The sequence below is a fragment of the Gastrolobium bilobum genome, unplaced genomic scaffold, assembly GCF_033153095.1.
Source record: "Gastrolobium bilobum isolate Gb01-03AN ecotype WA unplaced genomic scaffold, APGP_CSIRO_Gbil_v1 utg18295, whole genome shotgun sequence".
In the NCBI taxonomy this organism is placed as follows: Eukaryota; Viridiplantae; Streptophyta; class Magnoliopsida; order Fabales; family Fabaceae; genus Gastrolobium; species Gastrolobium bilobum.
In genome coordinates this window covers 34,467-52,914 of record NW_026895292.1, presented here as the reverse complement: position 1 = coordinate 52,914, position 18,448 = coordinate 34,467, and the positions used below count along the sequence as shown (strand labels likewise).

At 34.4% G+C, this 18,448-nt stretch overlaps 2 protein-coding genes across 3 annotated transcripts; both read right to left on the bottom strand.

The window, feature by feature from the left end:
* Positions 1-7,116: 7,116 nt before the first annotated feature.
* On the bottom strand, positions 7,117-8,123 carry LOC133304733 (transcription factor CPC-like). Its single transcript, XM_061504785.1, has 3 exons — positions 8,013-8,123; positions 7,603-7,687; positions 7,117-7,497 (listed from the first exon to the last, which is right to left on the bottom strand). Exons 1-3 carry the CDS (start codon positions 8,059-8,061, stop codon positions 7,398-7,400), a joined length of 234 nt encoding a protein of 77 aa, XP_061360769.1. The 5' UTR covers positions 8,062-8,123; the 3' UTR covers positions 7,117-7,397.
* Positions 8,124-14,548: 6,425 nt separating this feature from the next.
* LOC133304671 (protein translation factor SUI1 homolog) lies at positions 14,549-17,440 on the bottom strand. Of its 2 annotated transcripts, none has more exons than XM_061504727.1 (5): positions 17,300-17,440; positions 15,481-15,579; positions 15,143-15,348; positions 14,878-14,931; positions 14,549-14,783 (listed from the first exon to the last, which is right to left on the bottom strand). In XM_061504727.1, exons 2-5 carry the CDS (start codon positions 15,515-15,517, stop codon positions 14,739-14,741), a joined length of 342 nt encoding a protein of 113 aa, XP_061360711.1. In that variant the 5' UTR covers positions 15,518-15,579; positions 17,300-17,440; the 3' UTR covers positions 14,549-14,738. The 2 variants fall into 2 exon arrangements, with proteins under 2 accessions (XP_061360711.1, XP_061360720.1); XM_061504736.1 differs by having other exon boundaries at positions 17,395-17,415.
* Between the last annotated feature and the right edge of the window lie 1,008 nt (positions 17,441-18,448).

The window sequence follows — 18,448 nt, the reverse complement described above, 5'->3', positions numbered from 1 at the left end:
ATGTCCCATGGGGGTATGGTTATATGCATGCTGTGTTACATGCTTTTGATGTTTTGGAAATACTTTTGAGCCGTTATATGCCAGTGTCTTTTGGATATGCATGTGGTGTTCCACCTATACGGTAAGCCTGAGTATGTAGTACATACAATATGGTGAGGTTGTGGGTGAGGTGAAAGCGGTGCTCCTTGTACTAAATGTAGGTGATAGACGTATTTTTGCATTTCTCTGGCCAGTAGAATAGTTAAACACGCATGATATGAATATCTGTTGCACTGCATAGTTTTGGAACTTATATTGAGTTAATGCTTTTTGAACTTATATTGCACATGTAAGTGAGCTTGGGGTGGAAGATCCTTGAGGACCCCTTGTCTTACTGAGATTTCTTGTTTAGAGATCCCACCCCACGTTTGGGACGCTTATTTCAGGATCAGGTAACTTGGGGGCTGATGCCTCTGGCGGCAGGAGGCCAGAGCTTAGTTGATGATATTACTGTTTATATGTTGACATGGTTGGATGCTGGATAGCTTGCTTTTATTTTGTTGCTGCTGTTGAGACTGTTGTTGGGCATTGTGCCTTACTTGGGTGAGCATGGGGTTTGTCCATGCCACTTTGGTTTCTATTATGTTTTAGTTTAACTGAGTTGTATAAACTATCAGGGTTGTCCGGTCTACGTGTTGTAGTTCCGTGACTAGAGACATATTTATGTTGTTTAATTAATGAGGTATTTTAGTTAGCTGTCTTTTGCAATTTACATACAGGCAATGTTTTATTAAATGATTAAGTAAGCAAGTTGGTAATAATTAATGACATCATAATTAAAAAGAAAAAGATATTCTGTATTTTAATTAAGCGCAGCTTAATACGATGATATGATAACATACCGGATATATACGGGGTGTTACATTTTACGGTATCAGAGCAATGGTTCGAGGAAAAAGCTTGTATATTGCAATAACTAGGATGCTTGGTTGTGTCTGTCTTGTGTGTTTGCTTCATTGAGTGTTATTATGATGATGCATATGTGATCACACTGCATGGGCCTGATCAACTCATGATTTTGTGTAACTTGTGCAGAGTTATGGTAATACCCAGGAGAACCCGCGAGACTGTTGAGGGTCAACCCGACCCAATCCTGACTGCATTGGCTGAGATGCAGGAGGCCACTAGATTGGTCAACGTGGAAATGATGGACGTTGCTTGAGAGGTGAACCAGAAGGCCACGGAGGATGCTCTTGAGGCGAATCGGCTGGCGAACATGACCATGATGCGGGTTATGTTGGAGGAGTTGAGAGCTGGTCCTACTGTTGGTCAGTCCCTTCCGCCACCACCTCCACCACCAACGCCGCCGCCTCCACCTAGTGTTCAGGATGAGAGCCTAAATCACGTTGGTAGTGCTACTTATGTCACTGGGGTGTTGGAACCCTACTTTGAGCCTGCTGAGGACCGTGACGTGATCGACCATCGGTTGAATGCTTTCCGAAAGTATAAGCCACCTTCCTTTGATGGGTCTTATGATCCTATTGCTGCAGCGAGATGGCTACAGGCGTTAGACAAGATCTTCCGGGTCATGCAGTGCACAGACCCGCAGAAGCTGATGTTTGCAACCTTCATGTTGGAGGGCGATGCCCATGAGTGATGGACGAACACCTCTCATGCTTTTGAGATGCAGGGTCATGTGATCACATGGCCATTCTTCGAGGATTGTTTTCTGGGTCGGTATTTTCCCTATGATGCACATGAGAGGAAGCAGGGGGAGTTCGACAGGTTGGTGCAGGGCTCGTGGTCGGTTGACGAGTACCTGGCCAAGTTTAATGAGATTGTGAAGTTTGCACATTTTCGGATGGCAGTGCCTACTCCGATCTTCTTGGCAGCTAAGTTCCGCAGGGGACTTAGTGAGGATATTGTTGGTTACCTCGCTGGTTCTGCTTCGAGAGACTTCAGGACACTGGTGCAGCAGTGCTGGGACATCGAGGATTTTTGCAACTCGAGTAAGGCTAAGAAGGTCAAGATTGAGGAGACGAAGGGGAATGGTAGTTCCACTTCCACTTCCTGGCGAGACAAAAAGTTCGGTCCGAAAGGAAAAGGAAAACAGTTTGCGACTAGGCAGGCGTCTGGTTAGTTCAAGAGGACGACTTCTACACAGTAGGAAAGTTTTGCGAGGCCTCCTTCCACTCCGAGATGTTCGGGGTACGGAAAGGAGCATGTAGGACGTTGTGCTACCGGTCAGTTGATCTTCTTTCGCTGTCGTCGATGGCGAGAGCTGCAGCTGTTTAGGCAGTTCCTTTGCAGATGGTTCCCTTGGCATCTACTTCGGCACCTGCAGTGCCACCTGCTACTGGACGTGTGTACACGTTGGATCGCCAGCAGTCGGATAGAGCTCCGAACCTTGTCAGAGGTACTGTGTCTTTTGGTGTTTCATCTGTTGATGTTTTGTTTGATTACGGGGCTACGCATTCTTTTATTGCAACCCCGATTGCTTTGGGGCTTGAGTTGCCCATTGCTGTGCTTTCTCCACCGTTGCGGGTGACTACCACCACCGGAGAAAAGTGTGATGCTATCACTGTACATCGAGATGTCGTGTTTCAGTGGGATGGTCGTGACTTCTCGGTAGATCTGATAGGATTGCCGATGGCTAATTTGGAAATCATCCTTGGCATGGATTGGTTGTCCAAGTACTGTGTTATGATTGATTGTTGTGCCTATCGAGTGGTGATGCCTCCGTGTGATTCCACAACCAGTTCCTCGCCTTTTATTGCTACGGGCTAGGAGAGCCTTGTAAGCAGGGACATTGGTTATGTCATGTTGGGAGGTTTGGTGAGTGGGACACAGAAGGATATCACTGGCATTCCTGTGGTGAGGGAATTTCTCGGAGTATTTCCGGAGGATATTCCTGATTTTCCGCCTCAGAGGGAGATAGACTTCTTTATTGAATCGCTGCCTGGTGTGGGGCTTGTTATTAGCTCCATACCGGATGTCGCCACCAGAGTTGGCTGAGTTGAAGTAGCGTTCTGAGGGTCTTTCGGTGAAAGACTTCATCCGACCGAGCGTGTCCCCTTGGGAAGCACCGGTTATGTTATTTTTGAGGCAAGATGCTTTACGCCATTACTTAAGTGTGATGGTGCTCTATGTGAGAATGTGAAATTCTCTTCAGAGAAACTGAGTGTGTAACACTTGGAATTTGTGGCAAAGGCCACGCGTGATCTTCGGGCACTCAGAGTGAGGAAGTTGAGCCCGCGATATATTGGGCCATATCAGATCCTTGGTAGAGTAGGACATGTTGCCTTTCCTCTGAACTTGGCCAACATCCACGACTTGTTTCACGTGTCTCATCTTTGGAAGTACATAGCAGATCTGTCGCACGTGGTGCAACCGGATGATGTGGAGGTTCGGGAGAACCTGAAGACTCCTGTCGGACCACTAAAGATTCTCGATCGTGGCGAGAAGCAGCTGAGGAGCAAGATCATTCCAATGGTTAAAGTGAAATGGACCGGAAGAACTCCTGAGGAGTGTACTTGGGAGCGAGAGGACAAGCTTCTCCGGCAGTACCCCGAGTTTCGATCAGGTATGTTTTCTGATTTTGAGGACAAAATCATAAAAAGGTGGGGTGAATGTAAGAACCTACACCGTTAAATAAGGAATTTAACTGATTAATTATGTTAAATTAGGAAATGATTCCATAATTGACCCTAATATTTATTAAGAGGCTTTAATAATTATGATAAGTGATTAAGAATGCTGAAAGTCGCTTGTCGGAAAAAAAATGCAGATACCGGTTCTGCTAGTCGGTATAAATGCGTATCGAAAAAGTATCCCTGAAAATTATAATAAGTGCATGATAATTACTAGAATAATATAGGACTTGTAAAATGAGTTTCAAGTCCAAATAATGAGAACTGGTGCCAGAAATTGATACTGGCTACGAAAAGCGCGTACCAGAAGGGTGCTCCGAAAAATATAATAAAAATATGATAATTCTTGTAAAATTGTGTAGGTTAAGAATCCAAAGTTTTGAATTAAAATGCTAAGCGTAGCAGTTAAAGTTAATACTGTGTGTTTAATGCTTAAGTGCCTATATATACCCTTATTAAGGACACAAAGCCCTAGAAAACTGACTCTATGTGTGGGTTCTTGTGGGGGCTGATCAGTTTTTCTCTGTATTGGTGCTTTCTTCCCTTTGTGTAAGCCTTGTGACCTTCTACCTCCATGATACCTCTTCCTAAACACTTGGTCTTGAGGGTGCGAGTCTTGTGAGCAGAAAAGAGTCACTTTTCTGAGTGTATAAGCTGTTGTTTGGGAGGTTCTTATTCTGAGTTTGAGAGTTTGGAGGAGAGTCATCTTGTTCTTGGTGGTTTAAAGCTCCAAGTAGCTTCCTTGGTGGGGAAAGAACTCATCTTGTTGGTCCATTTTCGTGTACCTGTAGAAACAGTACTTGGAAGGGTTGTTGGTGAGCTCCTTGAGTCATTCTTGCTGAGTTTAAGCTTGTGGTATGATCATCAACCTTGAACTTGAGTTTAAGTGTGTAAAAATGGAACCTTGATGCATGTAATGGTTAAAAGATAATAACCTAATGTTGGGTAATGCTTAACACACCTAGAAATGCATGTGTTAGTGTCTAAAATCGGTAAAAACCCAACCTTTGAAGGATATCTTCGCGAAATGCAGAAATTGCATTCTGTTGCGAAATATCCGGACATTTGCTCGTGAAATATCCGGATATTGATATCTGGTATGGGGATTTGGATATCCGAATATTGATATCCGGATATTGTATATCCGAATATGCCCCGAGGAATATCCGGATATTCTGGGATTTCGAAGAACAATAGTTGTGCTGTGTGTACAGTAGGCTATTGGGGATTTGTGGACCCTAGATTGATGAAGTTGAACTTCTGTAATTAATGAACTAAGTCAGAATCATGTGATTAAGGGCTTGTGGCTTTGTTGGAAGCCTTAAGACGTAAATCATAAAAAGAGAACGTAGTCTTTATGTTAATGCTTTTGAGCTATGTATGTTGATACACTTGCTGGTCCTAAATCAGATTGTGATTTGCTGTGTGTTGGACTTGAGCTGTGAGGACTCTTGGCATTGGATAGTGAGCTTACAAGGTAAGCTTTCGTGTTCTCGATTTAGCCATGTTGTGGTTCCACCATGTCCCATGGGGGTATGGTTATATGCATGTTGTGTTACATGCTTTTGATGTTTTGAAAATGCTATTGAGCTGTTATATGCTAGTGCCTTTATGATATGCATGTGGTGTTCCACCTATACGGTAAGCCTGAGTATGTGGTACATACAAGATGGTGAGGTTGTGGGTGAGGTGCAAGCGGTGTTCCTTGTACTACATGTAGGTATAGACGTATTCCTGCATTTCTCTGGCCAGTAGAATAGTGATAAACACACATGGCATGAATATCTGTTGCACTGAATAGTTTTGGAACTGATATTGATATAAATGCTTTTAGAACTTATAATGCACATGTAAGTGAGCTTGGGGTGGAAGATCCTTGAAGACCCCTTGTCTTACTGAGATTTCTGGTTTAGAGATCTCACCCCACGTTTGGGAAATGCTTATTTCAGGATCAGGTAATGTTGGGGTTGAGGCCCCAGGCAGCAGGAGGCTGGAGCTGAGTTAGATATTGATGATATTATATGCTGACTTGTTGGATGCTGGATATGCTTGCTGCTTATATGCTTTTAGCTTCATTTTATGATTTTGGATTATCCTGTTGAGACGCTGTTGATTTGGTAAGCATGGAGATTGTCCATGCCACGTAGACTTGTTAAGTCTTGTTTTAAGTAGAGTTGTATCAATGTATTAGGATATTGTCCGGATTACGTGATGTAATGCCTTGACTTAGATACTCACTTTATGATATATTGAGGTATTTCAGTAGATGTCTTATTGTAATTTATATTCAGGCGATATTTTATGAAATTGATTAAGTAATCAAGTTGGTAATTGATAATGACGTCATAATTGAAAAGAAAAAGAATATTCCGCATTTTTGATTAAGCGTAGCTTAATACGATGTAATGATAACACTACCAGATATATACGGGGTGTTACAAGAATATTTAATAATTTTATTGAATATATGTTTAGTTGATAATAAAATATTACTGGTAATATATGATGATTTTAATAAAGTAACCTTAACTTTTCACATATATTAATGGTAATATATTACTGGAAAACCTAAGTTTTGATGTGAGCTGAGTATTTTTGTCTCACATATTTTTTTGATGATTTCCCTTGATGTTGGATTCACAAATACCATATAATTTGTGCTAATCTGAAATCCTCGTTTTCTTTGTAAATCAGATTACTAATAAACGAAGGTTACTAGGAAAATGATTTTGTTAACTTAAACCAAACATGGCAATTCACTTTTAGCAATGCATCTTTACGCCTTTACCAGTAATATTCAGTAATCCTATTTCCCAGGGCTGCTTCAACTGCTGGCACTTCTTGTGGTATTGCAATGGAAGTACTAAAGAGTAGGCAGTTGTTGGAAGTTGGAACCCCCCCAATAAGACAAAACATTTAGAAATATGAGTCCAGAAAGAAAACAAACACGACTCAGTTCTGCCGTAGAAGTCCTGGTGTTTACTCCTTTTCCATTTTCATTTTCCTATTACCAATTAAAGACAGTATTTGGATCACAGGCTCAGGAATTTTTCTTCATGGAATTCTTTATCATCCTGTTTCTCGAGTTTGAATACTAAGAAACCTGAACCGGATTAGAAAAGCAACCGTGTTATGTATTGCATTTTGTGCTTTCAATTAAGATGGTATACGGCAACACCAGGTTTGGCAGAGAAATTTCTTTGTGCTTACTTCATGCCAATTTAAACTTTTGGTCATCTTGATGTTGAGTGAACAAACTCTTGCCAAATTAAACTTTTTGGTCATTTTGAAGTTCTGTGTAAACATTGGTTAAGCTCATATTGTGTAAACATTGGTTAAGCCGTTAAGCTCATATAGTTTACATTCATTTGGGATTTCAACTATCCAAGTTCAAGTTTTGTTGGTGAGTAACACATTAAGGCCAATGAAATTTGTCAGAAACGATGTTATTGTTTGAGATAAATTTGTGTTACACACACACACACATATATATATATATATATAAGGCAGGGTAGCCTGCAATCAACCTGCTCTTGCTTACTTGAAAATAGTAAATAATAGATTTTCTATAACACCATGTAACATTACAAGATGAAGTAACATTACATACACGGGCTTAATTTTAAAATGGCATGCCCCATATGGTCATCGCAAACTGCAAACACAAGCACCCATAATAAACTTTACTTTCTTTATATATCCCACAGAGTCACTATTGCAACTTCTGCAGGCACAAAAATTTAATATCTTGCTTCATTCTCTGGCATTTCATTCGCTAGTCGAGTATCTTGAAGTCCAATACTTCTCTATTTCTTCTGCTGTTCTTCCAGGAATTCTTCCAGGAATTCTTCCAGCAATCAAAGACCATCTAAGAATAAATATATTATTTCATAAGAATCATCTTCAAATGGTATTTAAAAAAATGGAAGTTTTGGATGAAAGTGAAAAGTGGTAAAAAGAAAAACAAAATTACCTCTCCCCAACTAGGTTATATACCATAGTAATAAGGATTTCCTCATCTTCAGAAAATTCAACCTTTGAAGCTTGGCTGGATTGCTCTGCATAACACAAGTCACTTCTCTGAATCTAAATGTAGGGTCTTATTTAATTCAAAAATAACAAAAACATTACTATATAAACAAAGAAAAGCTATCAATATCTGAAATAATGATATCAAGGTGATCTCAACAAGACAAGGGACCATAAGAATAGGATTCAGAAAGTATATACTCAAAATGTGACCATGTAATGGCATAAAAAAGACTGAAAAGTGTAGTCTCAAGTTTTTGGCGTATGATAGCAGAGCATGATTCAAGACACATCAAGAACTAATCTTAAAATCTACTTATCTATAACAAGACATGGAGGATTCTAAAAGGGTACCTGTAATATCTGCAGAAACACCATCAGAGGAGCGATCTATGTCAGCCATTGCAATAGCAAAGTTCAAAAGAGTAGTGAAGTTTTTCAGTCCTGTATATTGAGTTTGCAGAAAATAAGGAAATGATTGAGTGGTATTAATAGGAACAAGTCAATTCCTAGGACAGTGGAAGCCTACAATTGAAAAAAAAAAAAAAAAAAAAAAAAAGAGGGTGAAAGCGAAATAGAGAGAAGACTGGTAGTTGAACACATGGTTGGTAGTTGGGCACTTACGTGTTAGTTGGAGTGGAATTTTGTAGATAACAAATCTTAATGTCGGTGTTGTTGTTCATTCACACAAATATCCATGAAAAAAAAAAAAAAAAGTTGTAACTACAAATGATAACGTTGTTTAAGTAACTCCAGTCATGGATTGTGAACAAATTCATCTTCTTGTGATTTTGAATTTAATGTAACTATGTTTGGAAGGATCAGTTAGACAAAAATAATCTCAATGAATGATGGGTAGAAGTAGAAGAGCAAAAAGAGAACATTAATTTTTAGGTTGGCTAAAAAAATATGGATGATAATATATGAATATGTATTTTATAATAAAATGTAAAGCATCGCATTGAGATTTCACATAGTATGTTCTGTTTGGCGTAAATATGTTCTATTTTTTTTTTTTTTTTTGGTTAAAGCAGTAAATGTAGTTTAGCCCTTTAAAATTTCAGGCAAATTTTAATGCGAAGTAGTTGATGAGATAGGGGTAGCTGGTAGATTATGTTGTCTGTTTCTCTAATAATTGATAAAATGCCCAAATAAATAAAGGATTTCGTGGACACATTTAATGTCAAATATTGACCACAAAAAGGAAATTAATATATTAATCATGCTTCTAGAAAACCAGATAAGACCTGGACTGATACTCTCTATTTGATATATTATCTACGCCCGATTAGCTTAAAAATTTGATTAATACGTTATTATATTTTATGATTTTTTTTTAGATTGTTATGGGTTTTTTTTTTTTTTTTTTTTTTTTGGTAATCTGATTGTTATGCTTTTATTATCGTTACTAGAGAAAAATCATTATTATATTGCTTTAGAGGATGTATTCTTCTGTTTTTATTTATTTTTTAAATTTTCATTTGAGTAATTTTTCTTTAGAATAAAATTGTTAGAAAGAATGTCTTTTGTATATCTGTAAATATCTATTTTTTTTATTTTAGTAGGATTTGAGTAACGTCTGAACTAAACTCATTAATGTATCTATATATTGTACCTCTTGTATCAATTCAAGACTATTGAGTATTTTACAATTCCTTTTGTCTCTTGTTATTTAACAAAAATGAGAAAAATAATGTTGATTTTATCTGAAATTTAGTTAAATTATATTGATTTCAATTTAAAAATGTGCCTTCGTTGAATCAACTCAGACAGCACGCTTATTTTTATTAGACGTGAGAGTTCGATTCGAAATTTGAAAGAATCTAAAATCAATTTTATGGTTCAACACGGAATTAATTTGGTTGAATGTTGATAAAGTTTAGGAGCTTGGGTAAGAATTAAAAAAGACTTGGCATTTAGTTCAACGCCCTTGACTAGATTTATTATCATTTTGGATTGTATTACATTTTGATAGAATTAATTTAGAAAAAATTATTTGTATGTAAAAATAACATTATAAAAATAAATTTTAAAAAACATAATCAAACACAAATAGAATCAAACAAAATTTTGCTTTGTTTTGTTTTCTAGTGCAATGTAAGAATACATAGCGCCAGATGGTGGTGACTCATCTTTTAAAGGGATAAGAACACCGTGACACTGCCAGAACAACAGCTGCAAAGTTCTTACAAGTTACAACCTAGGATATTGCACCGATATCGATACGGGACATGGAATGTGACACGACACGATACTTCGATACGTTAATTTTAAAAAATGTTAAATTTTAACACGTTAGGACACATCTTGATATTATATAATATTTTTAATTTATGTAGTTAATATTATATTTAGTATTCAATAATTTAATAAAAAAGTAAATCTAAACATTTAATACCCATCAATTTTACAAAGAAACATAAGATATACCAAATGTTTATATTAAACTCCATAAAATCGTAAACGTAATCTGACGAATCTAATAGTTGGAACTTAAAATGCAACTCAACGTAACCCTTGAACCTTTTTTGAGTCTTTGCAACGAGTATTGGAGTGTCGAAAAGTGTCGGAGTGTCGGTGATTGTCGAGAAGTGTCAGACAAGACAGACACGTCAGAATTTTTGACGTGTCGATGCTTCGTAATTACAACCAATGGTCCCACTCAAGTCCTAGTTTATTTTTGTCAAATAAATAATTTATTTGATGCCTTTAAGCCTTGCGTCTAGAAGCAGCTTAGAAAAGTCAATAGTTTGTTGTTTTTTTTTTCAACAAAATAACATTTAATTAAAGATTTAATATTTCTTATGTAGTAGGAAATAAATTTTATCTCTTACATATAATAAATATAGAGTGAGGATATTCTAACTACCAAAAATTCTTACTACCCATCACATCATCATTGGATCAAAGAGAGAGAATGTTAAAAAGTTTTTGAAAAGAGAGAAAATGTTAATCTAATGGTGATTAGATGAGTAGTAAATTGGTAGTGAAAATTTTTGATAGTGAGAATATCTCTCCTCATAAATATATATGGAGCTCATATAAAAAGAAGAAAGAAAAAAATACGATCCTCATATATTTTTATTTATATATAAGAGATAAATTTCTCTTATATAATATAAGAAACAATAAACACTTAATTAAATCATATTCTAAAACTAAAAGTTGTTATAATAGCCTCATGAGTATCGTCTGAATTATCAAATATTGATTGATTTTGAGATATTTGTGCCCTACGGATATGTTTAAACTGAAAAAAATTAAAAGGAAATAAATCAATTTCTTAAATTATAAAATTCATGAATAAAAAAAATAACTTAAGAACTTATATAATAATATTTCATTTTATTTATTTAATTTTCAAATTTATAAAAAAAAATTACTAAATAAAAAATAATCCCTGGATTCCGTACTTGTAAGCCGGGCAAGACCATTAACTATTGAATCATGTTCATTTGATGGCATACTGCTTCTAGAAGAATATAAATAATAGTAAAATTAAAAAGTTTTGCTATAAACAATATTTAATGAGTATTGGTTCTTTACTAAATATTTATTTATTTAATTTTCAATTTTATAATAAAAAAATTACTAAATAAAAAATAATCCCTGGATTCCGTACTTGTAGGGCAACTATGAAGCATCGACATTTCAAAAAATTTGACGTGTCGTGTCCGACACTTCCTGACACTCTCCGACACTCCCCGACCCTCCAACACGTGTTATAGAAATTCAAAAGAAAGTTCAAAGGTTGCATTGCGTTGAGTTTTTAGTTCCAACTATTAGATTTATTGAATTACAATTACCATTTTATTGAGTTTAATATAAATATTTGAGATATCTTATGTTTCTTTGCAAAATTGATGAATATTTTAAGTTTAGTTTCATTTTTTTGTTAAATTATTGAATATTAAATATAGGGGCAGGTTATATTTACAAACTTTTTTGTTTACAAACTCTTACAAACTACACTATCTCCTCCCGTGAGAACACTAATTTCATTATGTTCTCCCGGGAGAACATAGTGTAATTTATTAAAAAAAATTTAAAAAATTTGTAAACGGATCCTTCTTCTTAAATATAATATACACTACATAAATTAAAAATATTATTTAATATTAAAATGTGTCCTAACGTATCGAAAATCTAACATTTTTTAAAATTAACGTATCAGAGTATCGTGTCGTGTCGTGTCACGTGTCCAGTGTCGATATCAGTGGTAAATAGCCTAGCAAAACCATTGACTATTGAATCATGTTCATTTGATGGCACAGTGCTTCTAGAAGAAAATAAATAATAGTTAAATTAAAAAGTTTTGCTATAAACAATATTTAATGAGTATAGGTTCTTTACTAAATATTTATTTAATTTTCAATTTTATAATAATAAAAATTTACTAAATAAAAAATAATCCCTGGATTCCGTACTTGTAAGCCTGGCAAGACCATTGACTATTGAATCATGTTCATTTGATGGCATAGTGCTTCTAGAAGAATATAAATAATAGTAAAATTAAAAAGTTTTGCTATAAACAATATTTAATGAGTATTGGTTCTTTACGAATCTGATTCCATCCACATTGCACAAATAGAAAAATTTGTAATACGGTCCAGGATTATCATGGTTTCTTCATTAAAAATTTGACACTTACATTAATTTTTTTTTTCTTCTCTCTCCTCTCTCCTCTCTCCTCAACTTTTTCTCTCTTTCTCTCACTTTAGTTCCACCAAACTTTTGTTGAGCACACTAACTTTGCTCCACAAATAGAAAGAAATAATAAAAAAACAATTGTTAAGATTCGAAAGAATTATTCCTTTTGATGAATACACAAAAGACCACTTATCATCAGATTTTGAAATAAAAAAATGCCTCTTTTCTGAAATAAAAAAATTTGAAAAAATGTTTTTCCCTACGAAAGCGTTAATTTTGACCAATTGGGACCTTTTTTAGAAGGGTTTACCAAAATGCTGAATATTAACTACTCCTTTAGAGTGCTACCAGCTTCTTCTTTATTTATTTTTTTTGTCACTTACACGTTATATTTGTCATCACATAGAATTACATTGTTAAAAAAGAAAATTCAGTGACATAGTATCATACTAAGTGGTGTTAGTCTATATGATCATTGGTATCGTAATAACGTAATATATGAGATCCCATGTTGGTGCCGTATAGTCACATGGACTAATGGCACCGGCGTGATGTTATCTAAAGGCAAGTCTCATGCCATTCATTTCAAACATAGGCTCTATTTGATTGTGTTCTGATTTTTTTGTTTTTAAAATTGTTTTGAAAAATAGTTATGGAAACAGTTGTTTTCTATATATATATATATATATTTTTTTTAAAGTTAAAAACTAAAACAGAAAACAAAAATAACTCAGATATATTCTCTAAATTTGATTCTAAAAACAAAAAAATAGTTATAGTTTTCAAAACATTTTTTACAAAACATGTGTTACCAAACGAGTTTTTTAATTTTTTTGTTCTGAAAACTAAAAAACTAAAAACTGTTTTTGAAAACAATAATCAAATAGAGCTGACCTGCTCGTGTTCTTGCTTTTGCGTTCTTTTATACTATGCTTTAACCTATTACAAAGTTATATTAGTTCTTTATTATGCTTGTTTCTATATTTATTTTGAGTTAATTTATTGTTTTTTCCTATTAAATGCATGATATTTGAAAGATGACAAGGCTTTGGGTTCGAAGGTGACATGAGACCAATTTAAATAAAATGTGGTATTCATTATAATCTTATGAAGAAAAAAATTATCTGATAATAATTCGTTAAACCAACCAAATTATGTCAAGCCGACATGTAGATTTTTTATAATGATACATTACAAGTATGTAATAATGAAAATGTTGAGTGCGTGATCAACGCTTTTGAGCAATCTTTTATGGCAATACTTAAGCTATATGGGAACATCGACATTATTGGTAGTTCAATGTTACTTGTGTGCTTGTGCAACATTTGTCATATGAAGGCGAAATTCCATATATGAGTTGTCTGACACTCAAGTTGATGATGATTTTGATTCTAATGTTCACTCATCTAATTTGACTTCCCCGGTTGCATCATCATTACCCATTAGCGAACATTCACAACAAACAGGATAATATCTGCACGATTTATTTGACATATAATTTAGTAATTGCATTTCATATTAGGGTGTGTGCATGTGTGAATACATACATATATATAGATGAACCACAATGAAATATGCAATTTATCTCCACATTATAAATATATGTCCGATTATGATAACGCTAATCAATAAATTTTAAAGCATTGGATGTAACATTATTTAGCTCAAATGACAGAATCATGTGAACGATTAGGACAATTTTATAAAGGTCAAACAGGCGGTTTCATGATTTTGATTTTATCTGCTCATATGTACTAAGTTTAATCCTCAACCGTATACGATTTATTTTCTCTTTTTCATTATATTTCAAGGATAATATAATAATTTGTTAACTTTAATGTGAGGCATGGTCAACTAAGAACTTTTAGTCCTGATTTCATAAATCAAAAAGGGACCGAGGACCAATTAGGATATAAAATCTCAGAGAATAATACCAACAAACCAGTCAAGAAATTTCAAGTATAATAAGGACTAAATAACTTTTCATTCTGATAATTCAATTCAAAAATTAAACTGAACACCAGAACTGTTGGTATTTAACACTATCCTTTCCAATAAATAATCACCTAGGTTGGCCTCAATCTCATATTTTCGCACACTTAATAGTTCACAAAGCACTTAAAAGTTGTGGATTTCAAAGGCCCAAAACAAAAAGCAATCAACATAAGTTACGACTTGCACATGGAGGAATAATGACAAATTTATTCAAGATAGCTCTCATAGAAGCAGACATACAATCCTTACCACATAACCCAGTAAATAACGATCCAAAACAAGTATACAGTAAATTACATAGAACACTTGGCTACAATATAACAGAATTTGCTGCGATTGACTGCTTGAATTCAGATTTATAAGCTACTGCTATTGACTGTAGTCTGCAGGCTATACATTAAACATGAAGCTAAATTTCACACTATTGGTTAGGCCTTAGAAACCATGAAGCTTGATATGTTCCTTCTTTACTATGCCAGCCTGTTTATAACAGCACAGAGGAATTTAGAAATCACATTACAATTTTATAGTAAGAACAATAGCTACATTATAACACTATCAACATAATGTTTACCTGCACAAGGAAAGTAGAAACATTCTTTCTTTGATCTCCCTGAAGCTGTATGACCTGCATCCATACAAAATTTATGTTTAGGCTTTCATTGAGAAAAAAGATGCACCCAGTGACACATCTGTTGAAAATCACAAAAAATGAGAATGTCCATGTGCTGGGGATGGGGGGCAATCCACTGGATGATAAATATCATGTTATTTCCTTTTCCTACACTCACAAATAAAATTATTAATAATACATTACTTATTGAGAACAGAACACAAACCTGGCCCAACTCAGGATCCTGGACCACAGTACCATTACAGCAAAATTCTTTCTTCAGGTCCTTGAGTATCTTGCTATAGCTGTACTCTTTCTTTAATCCTTGAACAGTTGTTAGGCTTTTCCTTCCATTACGCTGTTGTACACGCACATGAACGTACTCTTTCGTCCCAGCACCTGAGTCCTCAGCATTTGCCTCAGCAAAGGGATCTATTCAATTACCAAACCACATTCAGTAATCAATGATAAATTGTTGACAAGAAATTATTAAATGTCTTGGTTCGATCTAATTGAATTTTTGGATACCACAAAAATATATGAATACGGAGATTAGACACCCACCAAAAGTAGTTGGGATGTTTGTGTCGAATTCAGACATGAAACTTGCCCTTGGTAACTTGTAACAAACAAAGTCCTTCTGATGCAATCAACCACTAAGCACTGGAAAGAAATCAAATATATACCGAGTCAGATATGAGAAGTACGGGTACCAATTGACATTCCAAAGATGTTACTGTTATCTAAATTATACTCCCTATTTCTTTATATGTGAAAATATGAACTGAAACAGAAAAAACAGAAATTGTTCTACAAAAATAGGAAATGTCTGATGCACATGAGATTTTATTGAACAAAGGCATACACAGTGATTTAGAAACTTAGTCATCCCATTATGGGATCAAGATCCTCCGCAGTTTTAAAATTACAGCAGCCATTCATATTGATTAAAACCATATTTAACATCAATATTTTGCCATACACTAAAATATTTCAAAAGGTCAACATTTCCTGCAGTTATAATAAATAGGAACCTAATTCTCCTTTACGACATGCTTTTGTTTTTGGTCAGTCAAAAATGACACAACAATAACATGATGCCAAACAAAAAATCCAAGTTATCCTTATAGCCGTCAACGACCAACTCTTCTAAAACTTATGCTGTAAGGTGAAGGCTCATGAATGATTTCATATCTCTAACAACAGCAATTACATGAGGCCTCAGTAATATTCTTTCCAAACATCTGCCCCATATGTACACTCCTCCTCACAACTAGACCAATTGTTTTATTACACATGGACACAAAATTTGACTGCAACAATTACTTTTCCACAGCACCTTAGACTCCTCAAATTTACATGGTCTCAAACTTAGATATGCTGAGTACAAAACTATTGCATCTAAAAACACAAAATTTCCCATTTCCACCATCATCAACAGTTCAATTGTCATTAAAAGAAAATGTAGGGGCCACTAAGGGGGAGGAGGAATTATGAGATTTGCATCATATCGTGCACAGAATTTTGATTTATCCCATTTCTTGACATCAAAACACAAAGCCTACCACATACATGTTCAAATGTTGTGTCCAATAATTACGACAACCCCCTCTCCTTGTACATAATCAGTACATTCCCAAAAAATAAAAGAAAATGCATAATCTGATTCCCTCACTAGTCACCCCATCACAGTTGTTCGAATATATTCAATCACGGAAAAGTTAATTACGTTATACTATACTCAAATGGGATCTTATACGTATTTGAAACAAATCTACAAGGAATCCATGGAACTAAAGATAAACCTAACCCGCTCCTAACCCAAAAACAAAAAAGAATAAATACGGGAACGAAATAACAACGATTGAACTTTCAAATCCAACAAATTGACCACAAAGAGACACGATTCGTCAGCCATCTCATTCACCTAAAGCCTAAAGAGCATATCAGCAGAGAGAATAAACCCCCAAATGAAAATTGCACGACCATAAAATAAACGCCAAAAATAAATTGAACCCCAAATTAAAAGAAAAGAAATCATGATTCATCAAAATTCAGTAAGAGATTGAAACAGAAATTTTTCTGCAAAGTGAAAATACAAGAGAATAATGTTCAAAATCTAAAAAGCACTATTATGCTAACAATGAACGAATTGCACCCACAACATAAAAATTAATAACTGGGCATCAAAGAAAATCGTCATTCACAAGAATCGAGGGGTTAAAGTTACAATCTTTATTACGTATACCTCATTTTGAATGCAAGGAAACTCACAAAGGAAAGACCAAATAAAAAAAATAAAAAAAATACGCAGCTAAAGCAATCAAAACAAGAAATTCATAAATAAAAAAAATAAAAGAAACCGGGAGAATAGTGAAAATACCTCACACTTGGGAAGGGGGAAGAGAAAGAAGGAGAAGAACGAACAATGGATGAATGAAATGAGTCAAATGACGATGAAGTGAGAAAAATACGAACCTCAACTGGGTCAAGTTTATATATAAGGCGGTCAGAAAAGCACTCCCAACCACACAACTTCCGGCAATTCCCTTGTGTGTCTATATATATATATATATATATAGAGCTAGGATATTCATACTATTTAATTTTTCTACTGCTACTTCATTATCACTTTAATCACTATTGGATTCAAAAGTTGTTTTTCTTTTCTCTCTCTTCATTCAACTTTTTCTCTAATCCAATGGTGATTAGAATGGTAGTGAAGTGGTAGTAAAAAAATTAGGAAGTATGATTATCCTACCTCATATATATATATATATATATATATATATATATATATATATATATGAATTTGTATCTATCATGTCACATTACACAAATTTTTTTTTTCTACACGCACAATATTTTGTGGGACCTGTACTTTTTAAAGCAAAAAAAAAAATTAAGGTACGCAAAACGAATCTCTATAACATTACAGAATCACTTTTTCTACAACATAACTCTTATAAAACCCATATATATATATATATATATATGGGAGGGTTATATATATATTTTTTTTTTGATAACAGGGAGGGTTATATTTACAACCCAAATAGTTTACAAACTCTGACAACTATATTTTAACCGTTGATTTTCGTCAATCAATGGTTGTCATTTATTGTGAATTAATAATTAATTAAAAAATTTGATTTGCGAAAATCTTAACCGTTGATTGACGGAAATCAACGGTTAAGATATGGTTGTAAGAAGTTATAAACGAAAATAGGTTGTAAGTATAATCTTCCCTATATATATATATATATATATATATATATATATATATATATATATATAGGAAAAAATGCTTGTCATTTTAAATGACATAAAGTTATGTCATTTTAATAGAGAGATAGACACAAAATAATTTTTTTTATTTAAAATTTAAATTAAAAAAAACTCACTTTCTCTCTCCCATGAGTTCCATTTTTTGTGTCTATTTCTCTCCTAAAATGACATAACTTATGTCATTTAAAATGACAAACACCAAACCCATATATATATGGGTTCGTTTTTTCTGCAGTTATTGCAA

Bases quoted from the DNA above. Each gene is read 5' to 3' on its own strand.
- LOC133304733 (XM_061504785.1), bottom strand. From the start codon at position 8,061: ATGGCTGACATAGATCGCTCCTCTGATGGTGTTTCTGCAGATATTACA. The intron at 7,688-8,012 runs GTACCCTTTTAG...TGTGTTATGCAG, and splicing joins TGTTTCTGCAGATATTACAG to AGCAATCCAGCCAAGCTTCA. The intron at 7,498-7,602 runs GTAATTTTGTTT...ATTTATTCTTAG, and splicing joins TATAACCTAGTTGGGGAGAG to ATGGTCTTTGATTGCTGGAA.
- LOC133304671 (XM_061504727.1), bottom strand. From the start codon at position 15,517: ATGTCTGAATTCGACACAAACATCCCAACTACTTTTG. The intron at 14,932-15,142 runs GTTTGTGTTCTG...GTATGGATGCAG, and splicing joins AGGATCCTGAGTTGGGCCAG to GTCATACAGCTTCAGGGAGA. The intron at 14,784-14,877 runs GTAAACATTATG...TGTTATAAACAG, and splicing joins TTTCTACTTTCCTTGTGCAG to GCTGGCATAGTAAAGAAGGA.